This window comes from Pseudonaja textilis, chromosome 2 (genome assembly GCF_049901715.1).
Source record: "Pseudonaja textilis isolate UNSWEBS1 chromosome 2, rPseTex1.2, whole genome shotgun sequence".
NCBI classification, from domain to species: domain Eukaryota; kingdom Metazoa; phylum Chordata; class Lepidosauria; order Squamata; family Elapidae; genus Pseudonaja; species Pseudonaja textilis.
This window is the reverse complement of record NC_141991.1, coordinates 232,198,359-232,226,207: the sequence shown is the minus strand read 5'-3', so window position 1 is coordinate 232,226,207 and position 27,849 is coordinate 232,198,359. Positions and strand designations below refer to the sequence as shown.

At 37.4% G+C, this 27,849-nt stretch overlaps 1 protein-coding gene across 5 annotated transcripts in view; it reads right to left on the bottom strand.

Moving 5' to 3' along the window:
- The window catches only part of PLPP1 (phospholipid phosphatase 1), an 82,255-nt gene that overhangs the window by 45,379 nt on the left and 9,027 nt on the right, over positions 1-27,849 (bottom strand). For 2 of the 5 annotated variants that reach the window (XM_087927296.1, XM_026716704.2), the window contains exon 2: positions 6,300-6,451. Coding sequence is in view for 3 of the 5 variants with exons in the window: in XM_026716704.2 (XP_026572489.1) it covers positions 6,300-6,451 (152 nt within the window). In the remaining 2 variants the exon portion in view is untranslated. Of the gene's footprint in view, positions 1-6,299; positions 6,452-15,654; positions 15,810-21,092; positions 21,193-27,849 lie in introns of those variants that run through there. The other 3 variants (XM_087927295.1, XM_087927294.1, XM_026716696.2) reach the window with 3 other exon arrangements.

Here is a 27,849-nt window from a genome sequence, read left to right as displayed (position 1 = left end):
ATGTCAGGAATTTGAGACTAGCAGTTCTTAAAGGCTCAAACGGGCCAGTTGTAAGTGCGGTTAACTCCTTGTTGAGCTCCCTAGTGGGATAGTGGTGAATTACAGGTGGTCGTAAGTTTGCAGCATCCTTAAGAAAGCTGCAGACATGTGGATGGTGCACTATGGAACGAAGGTCACCCCAGGATACCACCGAGGCTAAGGCCACCACCTGTCGGCGTAAAGTATTTGGAGATAGGCCATTGGTCAACCCCTCCTGTAAAAAGTCCAATAATTGTCCTATTGATGGGGTGGTTGGGTCGATCTTAGACCCCCGGCACCAGCAACAGAAAGCAGACCACGTGGCCTCGTATATACAATTTGTTGAGGACCGTCTGGATGCTTGTATGGTAGCAATGGCATCCTCTGAAATCTGTTGGGTCCTTAAACGGCTCCGCTCAACCTCCATATGGCTAGGCTGAGCCATTGTGGGTCCGGGTGAAGTACCGGCCCTTGCGAGAGGGAAACCCTCAACGGTGGAATTTTCCAAGGTTGTTCTCTTGACGGGTCCTGTAAGTCCGCAAACCACATTCGCCTGGGCCAGTAATATCAATTCCGCTCGTTCCTCCAATAACTTCTGGATCAACCTGGGTATTACAGGGAGTGGAAGAAACGCATATAGAAGTCCGGGAGGCCACTGACAACGCAGGGCGTTGACAGCCTCTGCCCCCTAAGTCGGGCACCTTGAAATATACCGGGGCAATTGGGCACTAAGGGGAGAGGCAAATAGATCGATCACCGGTTGCCCAAACCTCCACACTGCTTCCTGGAAGAAAGTGGGGTGTAGGTGCCACTCTGTCTGATCTATCATGGCCCTGCTGAGCCAGTCCGCTTGTGTGTTTAAGGCCCCTGCTATGTGCTCTGCCTTGAAAGAAAACAGATTGGCCTCGGCCCACTTGAACAACCTGTCCGTCTCCAGCATCAGAAGTTTGGAGTGGGTACCCTCCTGTCTGTTTACGTAGGCCTTGGTTGTGATATTGTCTGTAAAGGCCAGAACATGGCGTGATTGGAAAAGGGGTAGAAAATTGCATAACGCCAGATGAACTGCTCGCAGCTCCAACAGGTTGATGCTTTGTGATTGTTCAGAAATAGTCCAACTTCCCTGTGCAGTGTGGGATTGGAAGTGAGCTCCCCATCCTACCAGGCTGGCATCGGTTGTGATCGTTGCCCTGCAAGGTTCCTTGAAAGGACACCCCTTGTTTATCGTGTTTTCTGACCACCAGAGGAGCGGAGAACATTGTGCAGTACCTTTATCCGGACGTTGGAAGTGGCTCTTCCATATCGCTGGAAAGGTAGCAGGAACCATTGCAGATCTCTAGAATGGAATTGAGCCCAAGTCACAATGGAAATACAAGAAATCAGTTTCCCTAACAGTTGAGACAGAACTGCCAGGGAAACCCTCTTTAAGGCTCTGAACTCTCTGGCCAAAGACTGGATACTATTCAACCTTTCCTGAGAGAAAAAAACCTTGCCCTCCATGGTATCTATCACTGCCCCTAAATGAACTAACCTAGTTGAAGGGATCAAATGGCTTTTATCCCAATTTATGGAAAAGCCGTGACCTTGAAGGGTCTCCAGAGTAATCTTGGTATCCAAATTTGCTTGATGTCTGGAAGATGACAAAATTAAAATATCATCCAGATAACATTGTAAACGAATAGATTTGATCCTGAGGGAGGGCAGCCAAAGCCGCTAGGACCTTGGTAAAAGTCCTAGGGGCCAAAGCTAGACCGAACGTTAGGGCGATATATTCTTAGTGCCGATCACAATAGCAAAATCTAAGATATTTGTAGTGAGCAGGTCTAATTGATATATGTAGATAAGCCTCTGTCAGATCTATAGAGGTCAGGACATCGTTCTCTCTGATGCTGAGCAGAATGGACTGGAGAGTAGTCATCTTGAATTTTCGATAAACCAATGATCTGTTCAGACGTTTGAGGTCCAGAATTGCCTTCCAGCCTCCCCAACTCTTTGGGACCACAAACAATAGAGAGTAACAGCCTTGACCCCGTTGTTCAGATGGGACCTCTCTAATGGCCTGAATATGCAGAAGATGATTGATAGCCTCCTGCATCAACGCTCTCTTAATGGGGTCTGTGGACCTAGGGCTCCTAAGGAAAAAGTTTGGGGGGAGGATTGAAACTCTAGCGCCAAACCAAACCTAACAGAGTCCCTGACCCATGCATCAGAGGTGGAGCTGTCCCATTGATCAGCAAACAATTTTAGCCGCCCTCCAATGGGAGCTGCTGTCAAGGACTCACTTGGGGCAACGAAAAAATCGGCCTCTGGTACCTCTGGGGTTTCTTCTGTTTTGGCCTCCCCGCTGACCTCTATCGGAAGATTCCGACCTATCCTGTCTAAAACTAGGCCTGTAGCCTGATGTTCTCTGCGATCTGGGAACGTATGGGCCTTGACAGTAGGGCTGAAAGGAGCCCCTTCGAAATGACTGGGGCGTTCTGTTTTCAGACCTCTGAAAAAGAGGGGGAAGCACTTTTTTCTTGTTTCTATTCTCAATTAGCAGGGGCTCCAAGACACTGCCCAATAATTTATCCCCCGATATTGGGGCTGATGCCAGCTTGCATTTATGCTTGGTATCCACCTGCCAGTGTCTGAGCCATAGCAGTCTCTGTGCTGATATGTGAGATGCTATGGCACTAGACGAGAATTTGACTGCATTAAATGTGGCGTCGGCGGAGAATTCTGCCGCTGCAATAATCTTAGCAATGTTCTGGTGGACTCTGACATTTGACACCGGCAATATATCCCTCAAGTGGAAGAGCCATCATAGGGAGGACCGTGTAAAAAAGGACGCAGCTGTAGCTGCCCTAATGGCCCAGGCGTCAGAAACATGCACCCTACGGAGTGCCAACTCTGCTCTCCTTTCCTCCGGTCTCAGGGCTTCCTCGGCCTCGTTGGGAAAGGTTGAAGAAGAGGCCAGTGCCACAATGGGCTCATCCACCTCCAATGTTTTGAGAAAATTTAAAAACTCTGGTGCCAAATTATAATATCATTTATCGTACCCTGTTGGGGCTGAGTAAGGATGCTGCTGATGCCCATTGATTTTGTACTAATTCAGCAAACATACGAGGGACAGGAATAGTTTCTGCCTCATTAGCCAGTTGTGAGAATATCAGATCCTTGGATTCATCCTGAGACCCTGTTGACAATGGATGAGGGCTTGATGTGCTTAGTTTAGCGGTGTTCTTTGCTTTGAACAGTAAAGATTTAAAGAGGTGCGGATGAAAAAGGCCAGAAAAGGTAGGTTAGTCCAGAATGAGGCCTTCGTCATCCGACATTCCTCGTTCTAGTGGGTCAGCCTCTGACAACTCCAAGTCCATCTGATGGATCGAACCCACCTCCATGGGAACATCCTGGTCATCTAATTCCACCACCTCCCGAAGACCCTGGACTGGTATGTCAGGAATATTGGGGAATACCTGAGTTTGATGATGTCCCATATGAGCAAAGGATTGAGCAGACAGGGGTCCCGCTTCCAAAGTAGCCGAAAAGTGTCTGGTCTGGAAGGATTGCTGAACTCCAGCTGCAATGCCCTTTTGTATGGCCATCTCCATCCATTGCCTCATTTCGATGGAAATAGTCTCAGATAATCCCTCCTCCTGTCTTAAACCGGCAGCTGTAGGGGTGAAGGTTGCCTCTGGGATTTTCCAGGCAGTGCTCATTGGAGGAGATATGCCTATAGGAGGCTGTCCAGAAATAGCCTGTCTGGGCTGGGTGGATAAGTCCAAGGACCCCAACAATGTACTTGGGCCCTGATCCGATTGTTGTGTCATAGCCATTTTGTCTGTCTCCCTGGCCCGTTTCTGCAACTGCCTTTCCAAGGCTTGGTGCCATCTATGGGCATCCTTATCCACCGCCTTAGAGGCCTTTTTGGGGCCCACTGACTTATCTCGGGACTTATTTGTCTTGGAGCGGAAGACGTTGTCACCTTCCATTGTGGAGGACTGATTCTCGTGCCTCTAACTTTAATTTTTTTAAAATTATTATTATTATTATTATTATTATTATTATTATTATTATTATTATTATTGCTGTTATTATTGCTGTTATTGTTATTAATAATTATTAATAATTATTATTAATAATTATTATTCTTATTTGTACTTGAGGTGATGTCTACCCCGTGGTTGAAAGCAGAATGCTTCTCCAGGAGTGTATGTATATATGTATGTATGTATGTATGTATGTATGTATGTATGTATATATATACACACACACATACATACATACACACACATACACACACACACACACACACACACACGCACGTGCCCATATCTACATGTAAAACTGTGTATATGGGAAACAGTATCTAAGGGTCCCCAACAAGGGAAACCAGCTATACAGGGCCTGGATGGATCCTTTCCTGTCAAAAAGGTCCCGCTGTTTGAAATGGCACTTGCGGCCTCACTCCAATGTAATGATCCAAAAGCAGTTGCAAAAAGAAAAAATTCCTGTTTAAGGACTAGCTTGCTTATCCAACGCCAGCAAAATAAAAGAGAAATAATGCCAGGGAAGTGGAGTGGGAAGGTACTTGCCCCAGTCCCCAAGAAGGGAAACCAGCGGGGAATGGCGCCTGTGATATTTATGCACAAACTTGAAGCCAGCCATTGAAAATGGTGGGAAGGCAGAACCTCCGATGTTAATTGCCTGAGCAGTTTAATGAGCCGCTGCTGCTGACTCTCTAAATTGTCAGATAAATGATCCTGTCAGTCGAAACGGCAAGGAGAAGTGAGCCGCGGCTGTGAGTGCTCCGCCAAGATCGCAGAGATAAGACAATCGGGGGATTAGATATGCTAATTGCCTGAAGTGGCTGTCTCAGGCTGCCTGCGGAGTGGCAAGCTCCGCCAGCCACAAAGAACTGCTCTCAAACTGATCAGGGGGATGACCTAATAGAGCCACAAGCCTTGAAATCGCCAAATTAATTGGGGAAAAATTTACAAGCTGAATTAACCCAAGAGCAAACCTGAATTTTGACTAGCTGAATCAGAAAACTGTTCCAGTCAGGGAGTGCACAACCTCTTACCACGAAGGCTGAGCTAAAACTGGGGGACGTTGGGGAGGTGTCCCGTGGAGGAGGAGGAGCGTCCCGGAGTTTTAAGCCAAGCCTTTCCAGAAGAGACTGAAGCACCTCCCACTTCTGGATGCTCTGAACAGCTCATGGGAGAATCAAGAAATAGGGAGGATGGATACAACTGGGAAGGACTGCAATCTCTTGTTTACAGATTAAGTATATAAAATAATTCCTCAAGGATTTCCTGAGGGACTTGACTTTGGATTTTTGCCCTACAGGAAATCTACCAGGAATGAACACTGGCTTTTAAAAATCCGCAAGATCATAGGCAGGGTGACCATGAGCAAAATGCAGTGTCCATGCTTCCCCCAGTTTCAACTGCATGACGGGTGTAGGAGGGGGATCTTATTTACTTTTGAAATATTGGAGAAGACAAAAATATTTACAGAGCTTAAATATTTTAAGTGCACTATATTCAGGGAGGGGAAGAGGGAGAGGAGAGAGGAAGAAGGAGAAGGAGAGGGAGAAGGAAGAGGAGAAGGAAACTCTTCTCAGATATATTAGTAGAAAAAAATTCTATCTAGCCATTTGCCAACCAGAATTTTTTTTTAAAAAAAAGGTAATTGGCCAGATTGGAAAAACATGTCTCAAACTGAAAAAAAATAAGAAGACAATGTGTGAGGTTATCCAGATTTACTTTTACTGCAATCCTGGAATATGATATTGGACTTGGATTTCTCTTTCTGTGGAAATTCCAGAGTAAATGATTCTCCAGATCAGAACATGTCAAAGATAATAAAGAGATTTATAAAAGGACACTGACCTGGACAATGCTTTTATAATTTTGGGGTAGAGTATGCAATATATGGGACTGATCATTTTCAGCTATAATTTTACTTCTTCTTCCCAGTACTTATTTTTCAAACTAAACAATTTAAATCTAGTATTATCTCTTCCATTTCCTTCCCTTAAAATAAGACTTATACAACATGCAAACAGGTTGATAAAAGCTTTAATAAGCGTTGCATTTTGAAGTTTAAAAAATATTGAAAAATTCTGTTAACATAAATAAACCCCTACCCTCCATCCAAAACAATTTCTTCTTGTCCAAATGAAAGGCTTAACCAATGATATCTTTCTACCAGCAAGTACCAACTTTGATATCATATTTACCCAAAAATACAAGATATGACAAATAGTCTAATGGAGGAAAGTGAGGGATAAAACTTACAACAATTATATCGAGAGGAATAATTATCCCTGCTAACAACTGATATGAAATGGTGTCATCTTTGTAAGGATACTGGATGGATTCATCATTACAGAACAGTCCTCGTTTGAAGGAAGCACCCCTCGCAGTCAGAATTGCAAAAGGAAAGGCAGCTACCAAAAAGAATAAGATAATTGGGTTATACAGGATGTTTTAAAAATCTTTAACCCCAAGCCTTTCTATCCAGAATCAGGAACAAAGTCATGGTGGCAATATGCAACAAGTTGGATTATTTTCTATACATACCTTTGTGAAAAATACTTTGAGGCTTATACTATAATCAAATCTAGTTTAGGGAATAAATTGAACTTGTCTGAATTCTCTTCACCCACATAAATAATTTGAAATCTACATTCAATTATACAAAATGTGCATTCTTAGATTTTCCACCCATTCATTTGTTTCTTTTGATAAATTATTCATAAATAAGGCATTTAGGATTTTCTCCAAGTCAGGGTTTTTCCTCAGAGACAGGTATTTGCAATTTGAAAATGTGATTAGTAATACACCAAATATACCAAAGCAGGATTTAAGAAGAGTCAAGCAGAAGAACATGGAAAACTTGGTCACTGATTATATTGTAAATGCATAGGACACTACTGTTTGCTTCTTTCTCAAACATTTTCTCCATATATTTATCTAACATAAATCTAATTTTATTGTAATTAACATACAAGAGAGAAATCCTTAATTATAAAAACAGTAGAATTTGAAAACCTGAGCTTGAATGAGTGTATGTACCACATTTAATTGGCATTGGCTTAAAGGAATCTGGTGGCTACTGAAGAATTAGCTGTCACAATAAATCAAGAGAAAAATAAAGACACCTGCCAGGAATAGGGCTCAGTTCTGATTTATCCAAAGACATAATATGATCCCAATTTAGCAGGCAAGAAAATACAGTCAGGTGGGAGCTGTTATCTAACACATTTGGACAGATTAGGAAAGGTTGATCCAAGATTACACCTGTAATTCAGTGTGCTGCAGAAACTGCAGCGTGCCTTCACTATACAAGAAATTAAGTGAATTCTAGAACCAAGAATGTGGTATTTAAATATTGCCTGTGTTCAGTCTAGCAAGAAAATATCAAGGAATCCAGCTCAAAACCAATTGTTTGAAAATCAGAATAAAGCTTTATTTGCTTTAACAAAAAGTGAATTCCCTTTAGTTAACTGAACTCTTGCTAATATCCATGATCGTTTCTTTATAGCAACAAGGAAACAGTTTGCCACTAATTTCACATTCCTGATTTCATATAGAAAAACATCTATAAAAGTTAAATGAAAGTATGCATATCTATAAATGCCACAGAATAGTTTCTAAAAACCAATAAACAGCATGAACCTGAATATTGCACTCTGAATATACAACACCATAATCTACTATCAACCATTTAAAGGTTTGTTCTCACCAGATCTAAAAATGTATTGGCTGTAAAACTAATTCCGTATGCTAGAATAAACTCATGTCCAAACAGTGTTTAGATTTAAATATAACTGAAAAGTTCCACAATTAACTTGGATTAGACTTGTTTGCATAAAACTATCACAGAATTCAAAGAAGCACATCAACAGGAAAATACTTCATGCCTGAGCCTATATACCCAGACCCCACCTGTGCAAATATTTATTTACTAAAATCACATTTTACATTTTAGAGGTATGTTTGCTATGTCCAAGTTTTTGTATAATTGTGATGTGGGAAGTAGATTTTTTTTACCATTTCCCCAAAACTGTTTTCATGTAAAATTCAGACTTTTCATTTGTGATGATGATGATGAGATTATGCATTCAACCGTGTCCGACTCTTGGCGATTCTATGGGCCACGTCTCTCCACTTCTCATTTCTATTGATTGTTATAGCCTACCACAGACCAGAGACAAGTTCTAACTTCAATGAACAAAGTCCTCAATTTTTTGAAATGCATAATTCTATAAAGGGCACATTTTGTGTAGATGTGCCTCTTTATATGAAAGAATCTTAATAAACTGATGCAAGCCTTAACAGACATCTTTACTGAGTCAATGGAATTCACTTTAGAAAAATAATATATTACTATTTTCCATACACTGTGTTTCATTATATGTTTAGCTAAATTAGTTAAAGATCTAATGAGCTCGTTTACATGTTGTGCAAATCTTAGCTAGGCTTGGTTTATGTTTGGCTTAGTGTGTTGAATGAAGCCCATTTGGTTAGTTTATGACGTATTGTATATACTTTGCAAACTCAGGCAGAAAGTTAATTTAGAAACTGTTAAATACAACCTATGACCAATCTGGAATACACATGCTATTCACCTAACATATCTGCAAATGAGAATCTGATGAAGTTATAGCCAAGACATAGACATAGACTCATATATATTCTCCATGAGTTTGTAAAGAATCAAACATTGATGAGATCATTTTCAACAGCAGGATATTTTCTATTTTCTATTAGTTCTCACTTGCAATCCATCAGTTTTCCCATTTTTCCTTAGTTCTTTCCACCAGCCACTCTGAACAAAAATAGGCAAGTGAGATCTACAGTTAAAAAGTGTGAAGCATTCTTATTAAATTGGGGTTTTTCCCAGTATTTTAAATTCATTCCCCATCTTACAATGTAGGTTGAATCCTTATGATGTTGTTAGGTCCCTAATCCCATATTAGCTTTTTCTACCCACTTTATATCCTTTTGGATTTTTGCTATCATCTTAGGAACACTTACCCCTAAATGCAGGTAATAAAAGGAGTAATGTAGCATGCATTCAAGCCCTAACTTGTTTGGGAAACTATAGTGTTACCATACAACACCATCCTTAGCTAAAGCAGTGGCATTCAAAAGGCTTTTACAATCCATTACTAAACTATGTAGCTGTTAATTTTTTTCCATTTAAAGACCAGAAGTACTAAAGTTATTTGCTTAGTATATATACACACTCTACCACACTGAACTCTATCACAGAATTACCTATGTTCTATGATGCTTGGTATGAAAAGAATGGGAAGTTAAGTATATTAACACATTTAACCAAAGGATAACTTTATACAATTACAGACAAGAAAAAAGAATGAAGGAACTATAGCCTAGTAACATTAAGAGGAAATTCTGAATGGCTTTCAGAGTATTTCAAATTCAGTCTTCAAAGATGTTTGGGAACACCCAGAACTACAAACATAGCACCTTTAAGCACTTCCCTTGTCAAAAATGCATAATCTTCTAGAATACAAGAATATTGCTGCTGTTCAAGACCCATTTTAATCCATCAATTACTTCCTCACAGATGTAGCACAAAAAAAAAACCTTCCCCAAAGACTTCAATTCACTTTCTATTGTGGGAGAGATGCAGAGGGAGTAGTCCTTTAATGGAAGTGTTCTGCTCAATTAGAGGGAGAAAAGGAGAGGGGGAAGGGGAGAGAGCGAGAGAGACAGAGACAGAGACAGAGACAGAGACAGAGACAGAGACAGAAATAGAGAGACAGTCATAGTATTCCTGTCTGGCAAGGAGCTTAATGGAATATTTATTGGAAGATGGCGTGGCCAGATGAAACCCTGTACATAAACATTATTACAGGGCAAAGGTGTAGCATTTTTACATGTTATAAAATATTAATTATTTTCCTGTACCAGTCCAAACAGAAGCAAGCCCTCTAAAGCTGCTATCTAAATTGTATCAATAGAGAAACTTTTGCTAGAGTTAATATTAAGATGAGTCAAGTTCACAATTTCTAACAATATAACCCCAATAACTATAGTCAACAGAATCCAGAGACTAAAATCTCCACTTTTAAGAACATTTAAAAAGATACATAATTGAATTGCTCTGTTAGTTGTTTCTTTTAAATACTGTAGTAACAATATTTATTTTTATTTATACATACACACAGTTTTGCACTTCAAAATAAAAAAAATTACCAGATGAAAGTGAGTTTACTTTGCATAAAGAAACTAATGAGAAATCATAAGCAAGTTTGACCGGCTGCTAACACGCAATTTAATTTTCGGTATTCATGAACTTTAAATGTATGCTTTTAATTGTTTAAACTTTCAGTGACTAGAGGCACTATGATTCTTTTTATATCATATGATGTTTCAAAAGTTCAGCAGCCCAGTCATAAGTTGGTTGTCCACTAAGATTCAAAGATCACTCTCACAGTTACTACTATTAAGCCCGGTTTCTCCCAATCTATGTGTGTACTTTTAGTTTTTCTTGCCTAAGTGTTTCTCTACATTGAAATTCATTTTATGAGTTAGGGCTCCATGTTCAAGTTTGACAAGATCCATCTGGCCTATCATCTAGGGCAGGGGTGCCAAACTCACATCGTCACAGCAGTATCATGTGACATATCAGACTTTTTTCCCCTTCACTAAACTGGGTGTGAGCATGGCCAGTGTGTGACATATCCAGCCTGTGGGCCAGGAGTTGACAGCCCTGATGTTGGCTATGTTGACAGACCTAGGGTGTTGGCTATTCCTGCCAGCTTAGTATCATCTGCATATTTTAAAAATTCCCCTTCTATTCCTTTATCTCAGTCATTTATGAAGATATTGAAGAGTACTGGGCTTAAGATGGAACCTAGAACCCCACTGCTTACTTCCATCGATGTAAAGGTAGTACCGTTAAGGACTACTCATTGAGTACAGTTTGTCAGACAGTTACAAATCCATCTGATGGACAGTGTAACACCCACTTTTTTCTACCTTATCAAGAAATATTGCCAATAACTCTATTAACATGCAAAGTTAATTCTTATATAGAAAGAAGTCATACTTAATTCCCAGTCTACTGTTATGAAAAAAATAATAATCTAAGAGGACTATACTTGTAGCTCTCAGTGGCAAAGCTGCATGGAAAAGCCTGGAAACTTTACATTTTAATTAACTGTGGCATGTTTAATTTTTCAGTGTGGCTAAATGTAATTATGGAGAGTCGTTCAATCATGTTCAATTCTCAAAGACTGCCTGGACAAGTATCTGCAGTTTTCTTGGCAAACTTTTTCATTTAAATTATGTTTAGTCAACTTTAAACTGCAACATATTGTCTTTCCCACTGAGCAATTAACTAATTAACAGTTAACAGTTAACAATTAACGGTTTAGGATTTAAACTATGAAATTAACTATGATTAACTTAAGATTCCATGCAATTTTTACTTGCCTGATGATTATACACAATAAAAATTTGAATATATGAGACTACAACTTACTGGGATTTAGCTGCATAAAATTAACCTAAGAATTTGAACCAGATCAACCAAAAACTACATTTTGATTAACCATTCTAGAGAAATCACACTATACTTTAAGTTACAAAATGTACATTTTTTGCCTTAATTACCTTTTATCTACTCAAAATTTAGAATCATACATTTATCTGATTTATAAATCAGCCTCTTTAGGTGGAATTAAGGGTCTAAATTTTAGGTTTTGTCAAAGAGGAAAGGCATAAGAGTCCTATAATTAGTAGCCTTGAAACTCAAAATGACAAACAGGATGAGAAGGGATAAAATGATCAGAATGAAACACAACAATCTATGTATTATCCATGTTCAGTTTAAGAAGCTAGGACCATATCCAATATGAAATCCTGCTTAGGTAATTGAAAAGAAATGCCAACATTATGTCATGCAGATTATGGTCAGATGAATACATCTGAAAACATCAGCTCATATGTGGTATGTGGTAACTAAACTTGCAATACAAATCAGAGAAAGGAGAACAAGAGTATATAAAGAAAACAAGAGATCCAACACTGCCCTGAAAAATGCTGATTGGCGATGGGAAAGTTTGAGAAATAGAGCCGTTTTATGAAGCCTTGAACAGCAGTCGCCAACCAGTGGACTCACCCCCAGAGCACCCCCCCAAAGCAATTAATCCAGACTGTGTAGAAACACAAGGCTGCCCCGCTCACATGGCCTGCGGGAACCCTCCCCACCCACTCACTCCTTACCCGGAAAACTTGCTTGCTAAATTGATATTTTTCTGACCATCACTTGGTTCTGCTGTGCCAGATTTAGATTAGCTAGGAAGCAGGAAATGGTTGGATTTCCTGCTTTCTAGCTAGTCTTTAGATCTTCGGCTCTGCTTTTAAGCAGAGCCGAACCTCCTTTAGGACTGAGGGTTCTATTATTCACTGCAGACTCACGGCAAGCAAATTTTATGTGACAGACTGAGCTAGCCGATGGCAGATAGATCACTGAATGATTCTGTGAGCAACTCAATCTGCCTGCCTGCTTTGCCTGATTTTGGGTAAAAGTTGCTCTTTTTTAATAAAAATTTCAATATTTACATACATGTTATGTTGTGAGTTAATTTTATGAGTTTGCTTGAAAGCAAATTTTATGTGACAGACTGAGCTAGCTAATGGCAGATAGATAGATCTCTGAATAAATGTGTGATTCTATGAGCAACTCAATCTGCCTGCCTGCTTTGCCTGATTTTGGGTAAAAGTTGCTCTTTAATAAAAAATTCAATATTTATATAAATATTTATAATATTTACATACAAGCCATGCCCAGCGAGTCACATGACCACCAAGCCACACCCACAAATTAGACCACGCCAACAGAACTGTTTAGTGGTCCCTGGGATTTAAAATTATGAGTTTGGTGGTCCCTGAGGTCCAAAAGGTTGGCGACTCCTGACCTAGAACATTGTATGAGCTTTGGGATTTAGACATAACAGCAAACCACCAACAGCAAACCAGCATAAACTAATAGCATATATCATTCAGAAACAAGCTTCAACTTATTTAGAAAGAAACTTCAAGTTGTTGTTTCAATTCAATTACTCAATCTCAAATACATTATCCTTTTTATTATAGTTTTATGTTACTTTTTACTAATCACTAGTATTAGTGACTACTAAAAAGTAATAACTGAACAGAATACAGATCTCATGAATTTGGAGAGTATAAAAAGAAATAAGAATGTTCGTGTGTGCTTAGCAGATGACCTTAGTGTGCTATCAGAATACATTACTATATCCTAATATAAATGGGTTTATACTGAATAGCTGAGATAATGCTGTAAAACTATTTTGGAACTATGCTGCTTCAGATTTTATCAATGGGAAGTCTTATGAGATCTCCTATGAAAAATATTTCTGCACAGAGGTAGTCCTTGACTTACAACTATTTGTTTAATGACTGTTCAGTTGCAATGGTACTAAAAAAACCGACTTATGACTGTTTTACAGACTTATGACCATTACAGCATCCTCATGGTCAGATGCTTGGCAACCGGTATGTATTTATGATGGTTGCAGTGTCCCACCAAGGTCATGTAATCATTTTTGTGAACTTCTCAACAAAGTCAATGGGGAAGCCAGATTCGCTTAACAACTATGTTACTAACTTAACAATTGCAGTCATTCATTTAATAACTGTGGTAATAAAGGTCAAAAGTTGGGTAAAATTCACTTAACAACTGTAGCAGAAGAAACTTTGGGTTTAATTGTGGCCATAAGTCAAGGACTGTATTCAAAATAATAACTGAATTCTTTGTTAAACTCTTTAAACTATTGTATTTTTTAAATGTGCAAAGTTAAACTCTTTAAATTATTGTATTTTTTAAATGTGCAAAGAGCAGAATAAAGTTGACTGGAGTTGAGTGGCCAAAAAATCAAAATAAATAAATAATTATATTTTTCTTACTTCACTAATCAGAATAGTATCGTTTTGTAACAGGATTTATAGAATTCAAATAGAAAACAATAAAGTATGAGTACTATGGAGCTAAAAGAGTACATAAAATCACCAAATTTTAAAACTGCTTTGCAAAGGCATAAAAAACATAGTATTAAAAAGAGTAATTTTTAAAAATATGAAAATACTGAAGCATGCAGTTGTTGGTTTGAAATCCATATTTTAAAAAAAACATTAACCACATTACTTGCTACTTGCTTAAAGCAGTCTAGGGATATTTACTATTTATTATACATAATGCCACACAATTTTACCTCAAAAGCAATGGTGGGATTCAAATATGTTTACCACCGGTTCAGTGGGTGTGGCTTGGTGGACATGTTTTGCATACGTGCACACACTTTATATGCGTGCGTGTGCCAAATGTGCACTTTGCGCAGGTGCTGAGGCTTTTGCGCAGGCACAGATGCATTCTAACTTACCTCCTGCAAGCCTGCACAATCCCGGTCGCTTCAGCAGCTGCCGCGCAGCATTCTTCTATGCTGCGCAAAGCAGCTGCGCTTCAAATTCAAAGGATAAAGGTGAGTATGGGAACTCGGGCAGGCAGGCAGGCGAGTGGGCTCAACAGCAAAGTGGTGGAGAGAACCGGTTCGGTCTCCACTGCTCATCGCTGCTACCGGCTCTGCAGAACCGGGCTGAACCCGCAGCATACCACCACTGCTCAAAAGCTGTTGTTTTAGTTTTTTAAAATGAGAAGTTTAAATAATTTCTGAATGAGTGAGATGTGCTTAAATCTACTGAAATTAATTGGATTTTAAAAGTCTCTAACTTTGTTCAGATATATAACTTTGAATATAATCTTGCAACAATCTCACTGTAGTTCTGAACAAAACTTTGTCAAACCTAATAAAGATAATATTAATAGAAATCATCTAAGTATTCCTTCTCGTATCTATTTTTGCATAAAAAAATGGTTGAGCCAAGTTATGTATTAAAAATAGACACCTGGAAAAAGAGTTCATGTAAATATAATATCACTCTAATTAAAACAAATTCTCCATCACTCACTGCTTTATCACGAGTAAATACCAAATCATGGGTACCAAATACCAAACTCTGTTTTTGGGTGGTCAAATGTTACCAAAAGACAGAGCGCTCTGAAAGATTAAAAACACTTTAATCTGTGTACACTACTATGTCACTGAAAAAGGAAACAGCAGCTCTGTAGCAATCTGCTGATTAGTACACAACTGATCTTGTTCCCTGAGTTCTATATGACTTATTCCCTGACAAATGATGCTAGATTTGCCACTTGATTTCAGACTTTTTCCCATTGTGACAAACCTCCTCTACCAACTAGTTTTCATTGTCATTATTTCTTTTCTTATTTCTTTTGTTTGCATCTCCTTTACCGCCTTCTGCTCATTTAGGTTTAAATTATTATTTAGCTATTTATTTTCCAACCAACAGAAATCCAAATTTATCACCTTGTCATTTCAAAAGAATTGGAAAGAGTCAAGCTTATTTTGGGTAATAAGCAAGAGCTTCGGTACATTTTACAGATTTTAGCGATTCTCAGCTATTATGGTAATTAGTCAACAAGCCCAAAGTTCAAAGCTTTGATGAAATGGTGAGTTCTCCACACATACTTAACACTTCCCCCAAACAGCTGCCTGTATTTTTTGCTACTTACAGAGCAAATGGGCACAGTGAACCCCACTGTGTAGAGGACAGTAGATGTGATGGTACTGTCATGGAACGGGTAGCTGATGCTGTCATCATTACAGAAAAAGCCCCTCTGATACGGTTTTACTTTTGCCAAGTTTAGAACAGCAAGGGGTAAGCCAGCTGTTGGGGGAAAATACATAAAATTAAATGGAGATAGATGTCATTATATATTTTTCATCAAGTGCAAAGGAAACTACTGAGCTACATGCAAAAGTCAAGAGTTTTCTCCCAGCCAATTTAGCATCATGCAGTGCCCACAGACTCCCGCACCGCAAAGCATCCTATTAATTTGTTCATCATTCATTATCTGATCTTCTCTAAAAGTTAGGCTCAGAACTTCAGGGGTTCCAGCCTCATCTTATCTAGCAAATGTTTGGTTAAAAAAAGTCTGTCCTTTAATACTAGCAATTAGACCTACTGAAAGCTGCAAATTGAATTAATAATGCTTAAACATCAAAAAAATGTAATTTATATAAAGGAAACTTATGTAAGTTATATAAACTTACAAATTACATTATTTAGTTGATATGTTTATTTTTGTCAATAAGGTCAAATGGAAGCTATCAGAATAGGAAGTCTGAAACTTGGATAGAACAAAAAAAAAGAGACGGAATGATTATGGAGAACATTTAATCTATTTTTATGATGGAAAGATTTTCAAAGCTTGATCTGTTCAGCTTTCAGAAAAATGGATGCATAGAAAGTTTGCTGAATGTGGACTGTACCACACACTCCACCAATTAATCTGAAATATTAGAGAAACATTTTAAAACAATATGGAATTGTGATTTCTATAAATAGTTTTACTTCTTTTCCTTATACAGCGAAGTTGAAGACTCCTAGATTTCCACCACCCCATAACATCTGGCTAAGAAAAATGATTTCTGCAGCAATCCTATAAGTGCCTCTTGAATGGATAAGTACAGAGCATGGAAATATAAGTCACCACCAGCTCCACCTCTGGTTTATGAATACCTGTGCTTAAATTATTAAGATTTATTTCATGGCATCAGTATTTGCTATAATTATCACAATCTTTATATAACATATTTATGTCACAATACTTTTGTGATTAGCTAATCTAATCCTATTTGAAACAACCTGGTATACATGTACTTCTTTACTCTTGAGGTTTTAATACAAATATTGGAAATCATGCTGAAATCATTCAAATCATGTACACCAAGCCTACCTGTTACCAAATTTTCCAGATGTTCAGATGCATCTAATATAATGGAGATATTCACACATTAAGCTAACACAGATTCATCGAAGAGAAGGAACAACTTGGCTATACCAGTGCCGAGAGCAGCTTCCAACCCCTTCTTATCTCCAGCTGGTATCCTAGCCACCATTATAATGGCTGGCTAGACATCACCACTGGTTTTCTTTACTAGATTTAAAAACTCCAATGCAAACATAGAATGGTCCAATTGGGGATAAAGCCATCCTTTGCAGGGTAGGAGATCAGGCAAATCCAATCCCTTAATATCTAGTAAAAGTTTTCCTTGAGGGAAAAAATAATATTTTGAATCTGGCTCATTCTCTCATACATTAACCATACCAAGCCTTCCAGTTTGGAGACACCCTACATTTAAATATGGCGATATTCCTAAATTACCAGCTAAGTCAAAGTTCTTGAATAATGTACTCATTTCTTGCTGCAGCTGCCACTGCCAGGCAATGAAATGATTCCCCACTGTCTCCCAACATCAACATTCCCCAGTTTCCCCACTGTCTCCCAACATCAACATTTCCTTTGTGCCACTCTAGCAAGAGCTAGGTTTTAAAATATACAAATATGTATACAAAAAGATTCATTCTATTATGCATAAGGAGCTGTTCTAGAAAACAGCAGTTAGAAATGAAAGATTCATATCCAGCTAACTGAAGATTACTTAGTCCTACAAATTATTGTAACTTGGACATTTTAGTAATACATACTGGGGGAAAAATTAGGAAGGACAAATTTGAAATCATTTTAGTATTTTTTTAAAAAATGCCACGAGGTTCCAGAAATGAAGATCATCTGGCAAAGAAGTGTTCTTATTCACATTTGCCCTTCCAGCCAGCCAACAGTTACGAGATCACTTGGAAAGCATTTGTCAAGGAAATTAATGTTTAAAATAGTTTAAAAAATACTCTTGCATTTTCTTTGAATATCAAAATTCTGCATATATTTTTAAAAATATATATGGAGTGGATGTGGGAATGAGGGATGGATTGGGAAACACTAGTAAGACCATAATTCTTCTCAGCAGTGTAGGCCAAAACTGTCATTTTGGCATTATTTATTTATATAATCAGTCAACAAGTCTGCGACTCAGAATTATTTTAACCCTTGAAATCTGCAACAGACATCACCAGGCAGGTTGAGAAAAACTTCATTTGAAGAATCTAGAAAAGTCTATGGACTGTCTGCATCAGTTAACCATGATGGGGAAAATCCATGATGCCTGGAATTGATGGGGATTGCAAACCAATGCATCTGGGTAACATCACAGTCACAAATGCTGGACTAGATGGCTCATTCAGTTAAACAAACTTAAGGCAGGGTTTCTAGATTTATTCCCTGAAAAGATACTAAACCAGAGGATTAGAACTGCTGTCTGACCAAAACTTTACAGAGCCATTGTTTATAGGTGGGTAAGTGAAACATTCCCTAACTGGGTGATGTTTCCAGTTCAGCTTTCTAAAAAGAAAGCAATCAACATTTTGTTGATGGAAATTTGCAGGGATCCAGATGGCCTTTTCAGCCATCTAGAAACCTTACACTAAATCCTCTTCAGTTTTTCTTTAATCTTCCTTATTTCATATAATCTTTTTTAAAAAGACAAAATTGTTATTGTGGCAAAATTCTTGGGAGGATAGGAAAGGCCAATGCTCAACTGAGACACAGCAGAAGGAAATTATCTGGGGAGCATGGATAATCAATAGACAGACAAGTAGATAAAGTTTCATTCTGAGATAAACATGATCTGGTCCATGAGGCAAGAATTCCTAGTGATCAGAGCTTCAACTATTTAACCAAAAAGCAAACTGCTTCAATTTATAGATACATTCTAAAATTCAAGGAAGGAAGTACAAGGGAGGGGAAGACAGAGGAAATCCTCAGATTAAAATGCTGAAGTCCACAGGAAAATGTGTGCCAACATGTTCATATCCATAGTGATGAAAAATGTGCTTCCCTTGGCAAAAAAAGTCAGCTCAGCTCACATTTTTTCATATACTTGTTTACATTAGGAAAATATTTCACTTTAGAGTAAGATTTTAAACACTGAAATGTATATTATACACTGCCAAAATAGCTCAATGTGCTGGTTAACCTAAAATGTTGCTCAATAATTTCTTGCATGTGTAGCGACCCAACACAAATATTCACTGCATGATTCATATTATAATTGTGGCTGTAGTTCAGATCTCCTACAGGTGTTATCAAGACTAAAAGGCTAGATAGTTTAAAACATCCAGCCAGGCACAGTACTCTCAAGGAAACATGGAGTCATCTGCAAATGAGAGTGCAGATCAACTTGCAGATCAAGCTTCCCCACAAACCAGATGAGGCTGTGTCCTACCCTTACCATTACATCAGTCCATAGTTTTCGTAAGTGGTAATGTCAAACCTTCCTTCAAAAAAGAAGTTCCCATTTCAAGCAGTGATAGTCCCAGCCGAATGATTACTGTTTTACTCTGCTGTAGTCTGAGCTGCCATTTGGGAGAGGGTGCATTTGAGTCACTCTATCTCCCATTTTCCCAGTGTGGCAGCAAAAAACATCACTACAAGGTAGGGCCTAAACACAAACAAGCATAAAAAACTTGATAGCCGCTTACTGTAAATAAAAAATGTTGATAACGTAACTTTTTATTGTAGTTAGAGATGGGGTGGGGAAGGTGAAATAAAGGAGAAAGGAAAAATCATTTTTCATTGGCCAACAAAGAAAATACTAATGGGTGAGACACCACTGATCTCATCTATTGGCTAGGTCAGGAAAGATAAATGCTGCTGGGCTATTGGCCTTCAAGTCAACACAGCTGATTTACTCACAAACATGTCCTTTCCCTTAGTCCAGTATTTTTCCACCTCAGTAATTTTAGGATAGGTACCAGAAATTCCACAGTCAGTTGAATTCCACACATCTCAAAGTCACCCAGGATGAAAAACATTGATTTAGTCTTTCTGCATACCTACTGAATATAACAATGAGTTGCTCCATGCTTTGTTTTAATTGTGGAATCAGACATTTTGGGTAACGGAAAGTCTGGTCATTGGGAAATACTCTTGGGCTCGACTGATAATACTGGAGTTTAGAAGGATTTGCATACAGTTTATATGAATTTCCAGAAGAACAGAGCCAATATTATTGTCAATTAAGCACCAAACACCCCCAATAAATCAGTCATCATTCCTGGGCTCTTCCTATGTGCTGGATTCTAAATTCCATAATTCCCAGAGAACACATCTGCAGCATACCACATTAAGTTAGGCTGCACTAAATAATATTTTCCTGTATAGACTTCAAACACTAGTAATAGAGTTTCCTTTTCTGTTGTAATTAGAAACAAAAGAGCTTTGCTTTCTGAAATATGTTGATGGTAAACAAAGCAAAAGTCATGCAAGAAAAATGACATTACACCATCAAGATACAGGCAGGAAAAACAGAACAAAAATCTTTTTGTTCAAAGTTCCACAAAGCAGTATGCCAATTTCATCAAGCTAGATAGTTAATGAACGGCAAGAGAACACCCCAACGAATCTGTCTGATGCTGAAATCATGGCATCTGCATTTAACCATATTCTTTAAGGTAAAAGGAGATAACATTTAAATCAGATCTCTTGGATTTTAACAAAATTAAAATATATTATCAATACCATCATGGTTAAGGTTTCAGTCAAACATTTTGGATATTGATATTTGTCATGTTTCTTGAAATACTGCAGTGTGCCCAGATTGAAAAGGACCTTACTACATAGATTGTTTTTATCAGGGGTTCTCAAGCTGCATCTTTCTAAAATGATGATTACATTTATGTGACCTCATCGCATGGATAATACTCCGAAGTCTATGCTTAAATACTGGCAATATTTAAAAAGAAAATTGGAACCCTTTTGTAAGTTGTTTGCATCCCTTCAAGAAATCCCAAGCCATAATTTGGGAATAATGTTGATTTTTTAAAAATGTTTGACATAAACTTTATGGACAAATTGCAGCTGGCTGAAGACATACTACCCACTAAGCTATAAAAGAAGTTAATTATGTCATGGCTTAATCAATGCATGCATCTGGCACTGCTGGAAAAATTATTTTAAATTACTTTGTTGAATTTCTTGTTAATACTAGAACAAAATCAAAACAAAACAGCTTGTCCTTAAAGTTCATCCGATCAGTTAAAAGTTTCACTTACCAATTTTAAAAACCTGTTCTCTGGCTCCAATCAACTTTCCTGAAATATAGTTCATCCTGAAGGTATCACTGGACAGGCAAAATTATTACTTAGAATGTTAATGAATACATTTTAGCCACTATGCTAGTTTCTCTACTATTCATTGATTGTCATGAAGCTATTACAAATATCAAGTTAACACCTTTTATTTATTCTAACACATTGTTCTCATATATTTTCAGGGAATAAGTCTTCAACCAGGACCAATTTCCTATACAGAAAAGTAATCTATATCACAAAAAAACAGACTGGACTTATTCATGACAACACTAATGTAATTTCTCTCACTCTGTATTCATGCACTAGAAGTTCTGCTTGTGGTTTCCCAGAATATGAATATTTAATATAGTATAATCAAAAAAGAATAAAAATATTTTATAATATTGTAAAGAAGTAATCCAGAATGCCTATAAATGCACTGCAGCATTTCCAAACTACAAAATATAAATAGGATTTGATCTCCAAAAGCTGTTTCAGAAGATGAAAGCGTAAAACTTTTAAGCAATATATTAAAGCAGTTGTATTTTTTCCTGGCAATACTTACAGGTTTTGCAGGCAGGTGTCAGATTCATACTACAACATGAATTTATTAGCTATTGAATCCAAAGCACTGCACAGCCCTAAGGCGACTGTAGGAGGGGAATGTACTTCCCTTTCCTTAAAATTATCTTAACGATCTCAAATATTCTCTGAACTTCCCAAGTGTGTAAACGATTTACACCAAGTCAAACTTAATATAAACCAACCATATAGACTATGAACAGCTTTTATCTTTGAAGTCAAAACAATATAAGGCTTAATAAATAACTAAACAATAACAAACTGTGCCCTAGGTGTTTAAAACACCCACGTGGCTGTATAATTCCTGTATTAGCACCCAAAAATATTGCTAAGAGGTTATATACTGTAAAGGAAAATTTGCCAGCTTTTCTATAAAAGAAAATAGATCTGTCAGCACCAATGTATACCTTTGCAGACAAGATGCCAACTTGATTCAGTTCCATTAAAAATATATCAAATTACATCCTCACAATGGCTAAAATAAAACTTCCTATGTTAGAAACTATCAACTAGCTCAGTTTTATCTATGCAACTTGGCAGCAATTCTCAAACACTCTAGGCCAAATCTAATTGCTAACATTATTTTATTAGCTAAAATGGGGATTGACCTACCATTGACTCAATGCCAACCCTAAGTATATTTACTGAACAGAAACTTGATCTGAGTTTGTGTAGCTTGGTCATTTCACAACTGCTGCCTTGAAGTATTATCTGATGAACCAAAAACAAATCATAAGCAATAAGGAGGCTACAGTGGGAGAGAGGGAACAATAGAATTCCATCTCAATGCAGCAGAAAAATAATTCAAAATAACCTAAATTTGTTTAAATGGGGGGGGGACAGTTTCTATCAATATGAAGGCAGCAGAGTGTGATGAAATCATTAAAAAAGCAATTTAGAGTGTGCTACTTCTCGATAAATCATCTAGAGCAGGATTTTTCACATGGATTTCAATTACCCGTACTAGAATCCTATTGGCTAGGGGAATTCTGGGAGTTGAAGTCCACATGTCCTAAAGTTGCCAAGGTTGGGAAACAATGACCAAGAATAAATCCACAAATTAAATCATTTTTATAAATTGATATTCCATATTACAGTTTACAATAGAGCAATTAGGTGAATATATGTGTCCCAGGATAATGTTTCAGGATCCAATATGGGTTAGTCAACGGGACCAGAGGTTTTGTCTTCAAAAATTGCATTATTAATGAAAAGGCTGTTTCAATCCTTTTTCATGTTTGCTATTTTGAGATATTTTAGTTTTGACTCAATAAATATAATTATACCAAGCTTGCATTGTAAAAAAAAAAAGGAATTATTTTGAATTTCGTACATAACAACTAACTAATGGTGGAAAATATATAGATTTATTCTTCCACATATGACTCTATGTAGGAAGTAAGCTCAGCCAAGTAAATACAAGTTTTCTAAGAGCATTACTGCTTGCTTTAACTCCCAGTGTGGAATACACTACCTAAACATTTTGTAGTATGTGAAGCACCCAATGAAACCAATTCCAAACAGTCCTGTTGGATATTACATGAACCATCCGTTCCTTTGGCAGACTTGATTTTCCATAGATTGCAAAACTAAAAACAGTTCCAGAATTTATCAGCTCTATCTTTCAAGCTATGTATTAGATTGTGGAATAAACCAAACTTTAGTGCATAGTTTAAGCAGTAAACATGATATATTTTAATAAAAAGAATTTAGACACTGATAAATCCAAAGTTAGCAAGATCTCTAATAACAGACAGTAACAATATATCCTGAAAATACTTTTTTAAAATATGAAGGGTAGTTTCATTCTTATACACACAGAGACAGACACACAGACTCACCAGATGGCAAGTAACAAACAAAAAGCACATATCAAAAATGGAGTGGATTATATTTTCAAACTTCTTTACTTTTCTGTTTTTCACTTGGGAATTTGGGGAGGGGGTGATTTCCATTTCTTCTTGGCTAAAGAAATATATTATAATTAAAAATCACATTCACATCTTTAAACCACATTATTCTTCCCAAAACCACATTAACAAATGTCTGAGTATTAAACAAAGGAAACAATAATGGAACAAATCCATATTGTATTGTAAACTGTAAATGTTCCTTAAAGAAGTTGTCAACTAATCTCAAAAGTATTCTCACAAGAGTTAATTTAACATGAAAAAGTGTATTGTTGAATTACTCTAAGATTGATAGAAAAAATATTTATTGTTAAAAAAAATTTAGTAACTGATTTATTTATGTGAGGCATTTCAACTGTTATTTCGAACCTCTTGCATATTACTGATATCCATCTTAATGCTATTCTTTGATTGTTTATTAAAATATTATAAATTGAGAACTATGCCATTTTTATAGTTGATAGTAATTCAGAAATTTTATACTGTTACCACAATGCTGAAAAAATGACTTATGACCATTTTTCACACAACCATTGAAGCATCCTCATGGAAACATGATCAAAATTCAGACACTGACAACTGGCTCATATTTATGACAGTTGCAGTGTCCCAGGGTCATGTAATCACTTTTTGTGACATTCTGATAAGCAAAGTCAATTGGAAAGCCAGATTACTTAACAACCGATGTTACTAACTTAACAACTGTAGTGATTCACCTAACAACTGTGGCAAGAAGTTGTGGCAAGAAGTCGTGAATGCTCCAACACTGGAAGTTTTTAAGAAGACGTTAGACAACCGTGTGTCTGAAATAGCATAGGGTTTCCTGCTTGACCGAAGGGTTGGACTAGAAGACCTCCAAGTTCTCTTCCATCTCTATTATTCTATTATTCTGCTTCATAAAAATTATTACTAGTAAACAGAAGCTTTTTACAAAGAATCAGCAAAGCAATATGAAAGCTTGTCAGCAGATACTAAACCACATACAAAAATCACCTTTGGAACTTGCTAGAAACTATGAAATGCATAGACCACAGAGGGAAGGCAAAAGGTAGATTGAAAGAATTGGTCTGAAAACAATTCTAAGAAAAGTTTCACAGGTACTGGTTGCTAAGAAATAAGATATAATTTAGCTTACAGCTATGGGCAAAATGCAGGAAAGGGTCCAGAGATAAATAAAAGTTTGTCATACTACTAAAAACTCGACCTCCTAAGCATTTAAATGAGCAATTTAGAGATTATGTTAAGCATATTACAAATGTTGTACAACACATGCAACTGTGTGCACAAACTGCATGTGCACAAACCAATGAGTGAAATTGCAACCTTGTGCTTCTGTGTAAGAAAATTATAAAAACTTTAATGGGGCACTTACATCTCCTTTTGAAATGGAATTTTGGGGCATACACTTTGTTCCTGCAGAAAAATTAAGTGGTTTGTGGCAATCCCTGTACCTTTCCTAACCATACTGACCAATTACAAATTAGAAAATTTAGCTTTTCTTGTTATATTATCTTAAAATGCAAGAATACAATTGTGCTCTAATTTTATACAGTTTTCTGAAGCTATAAAACTGGCACTGTAACAAACAATCCTACCCAGCATTTTTACTCTGTAGCAACAGCTATTAATGTGCATGAATTTATCATGAATTTATATGAATGAATCATAGTGTATATGCTGGCTTATAAAAAAATAAGTATCAAAGCTCAATCAAAATGCACATCTGGCATTGTCATGAAGATGTTCAACTTTTTTTATCTACGTTTAAAAGGAAAAGCATCCCTGAAAGAATCATAAAAAGAAATTGATAAAATATAGAAGCTTAACATTACAAGCAGACATAAATACAGAATATAAGAGGGACCACAAATGAATGAATTCTTATTTGGCAAGTTCAATTCTGTTATTTAGGGAACACTGATTAGCTATTATTTTTAGAACAGATAGTAAGATTATACAAAGCAGATAAAGGACAGAGTACAGAAACTTTTTATTTATCCTTTTCTGTAAATCCTGCAACCATACCTAATGAGAATAACTACCAGTCTAGTAATTTTATAATCTAAATTAAGTAAACTGCCATTATTTATTTTATTTAGACACTGCCTATCTCACTCTCAAAATGACTGGGCAAATTACAAATAAAAGCATAAAGGCCATTTAAAACACAATATAATGTAAAAATGAAAGCAAAATAGATAAAACAAAGATAAAACACAGATAAAACAAATCAAGGAAACAGTCGGTCCACTAAAGAGAGAAGATGGCAAGGAAGTAACAGGCAACAGAGAGAAAGCAGAACTGCTTAACTCATTATTTGCATCTGTCTTCACACAAAAAGAAACTATAGTTCAACCCACCAAAAACGTAACTGTAAAAGACAGACCAGAAATAAAAGTTAAAATAAGCAAAAAAATAGTAAAAGAACACTTGTCTGATCTTGATGAAAACAAATCACTGGGGCCTGATGGATTACATCCCAGAGGTTTAAAGGAGCTGGCAGAGGTCATCTCAGAACCACTGCACCATATCTTTCAAAAATCCTGGAGCACCAGGGAACTACCAGAGGACTGGAAAAGAGCAGATGTGGTTCCCATCTTCAAAAAAGGAAAAAAAACAGACCTAGGAAACTATAGAGCAATCAGCCTAACATCAATACCCAGGAAGATACTGGAAAAGATAATTAAAAAAAAGATTTGCCAACATCTAGAAACAAGTAAAGTAATAACTAGCAGTCAGCATGGGTTTATTAAAAACAGATCATGCCAAACCAATCTTATTTCATTCTTCAACACAGTGACTAAATTAGTAGATCAGCAAAATACTCTGGACGTAATATATTTAGATTTCAGCAAGGCATTCGATAAAGTAGACCACAACCTACTTCTTGGTAAGCTAGAAAAAAGTGGAATAGACAGCACCATCACTAGATGGACTCGCAACTGGCTGGCAAACAATACTCAACAAGTAGTCCTTAATGGGTCTAAGTCTATATGGAGGGAAGTAAGCAGTGGGGTGCCACAAGGTTCTGTCTTAGGCCCAGTACTCTTCAATATCTTCATTAACGACTTAAATGAGGGAATAGAAGGGGAATTTACCAAATTTGCAGATTATACTAAGCTGGAAGGAATAGCTAACACCCAAGAAGATAGGCTCAAGATCCAGATGGATCTTGACAAACTAGAACACTGGGCCGTATCTAACAAAATGAAATTCAATGTAGAGAAAAGTAAAATCCTACACTTAGGCAAGAAAAACCAAAAGTACACATATAGACTGGGCGAAACCAGGCTTAACAGCAGTAACTGTGAGAGGGATCTTGGAGTCTTAGTGGACAACCAGCTAAGTATTTACCAGAATTATGCAGCCCAAAAAGCTAATGCAATCCTAAATTGTATTAACAGAGGCATACAATCAAGATCAAGGGAAGTACCAATACCACTTTATAAAGCCTCAGTAAGATCACACCTAGAGTACTGCATTCAGTTTTGGTCACCACAGTATAAAAAAGATGTTGAGACTCTAGAAAAAGTGCAGAGAAGAGCAACCAGGATGATTAGGGGACTGGAGGCTAAAACCTACAACAAACGGTTGCAAGAACTGGGCTTGGCTAGTCTAGTAAAGAGAAGGACCAGGGAAGACATGATAACAGTCTTCCAATATTTGAGGGGCTGCCACAGAGAGGAAGGGTTCAAGCTATTTTCTAAAGCACCTGTAGGCCAGATAAGGAATAATGGATGGAAACTGAACAGGGAGAGACTTAATCTGGAAATAAGGAGAAACTTTTTGACAGTGAGAACAATCAACTAATGGAACAGCTTGCTATCGGAAGTTGTGGGAGCCCCATCACTTGAGACTTTCAAGAAGTGATTGGACCTCCATTTGTCAGAAATGGTGTAGGGTCTCCCGCTTGGGCGGGGGATTGGACTAGATGACCTACAAGGTCCCTTCCAACTCTGATTATCTGTTATCCGTTAACAAAAAAAATTAAAACATAGCAGGAAAGCCTTCAAGGCACTAACCACCCCTAGGATTGCATATCCCTCTTCAAGCCTCAGTTGAAGTAGCTGGAATAGCTAAATCTTCACACTCTTTTGAAAGGCCAGGCTCACCTCATTTTGGGGTAAGAATGTTCCATAGGCCAGGGGCAATGACAGAGAAGGTTCTCTTCCTGGACTCTCCCAGTCAAATTATTTAACCCGCAGAGCCCATAACAAATCTTTCCTGTCTGACCACATGGGATGAAC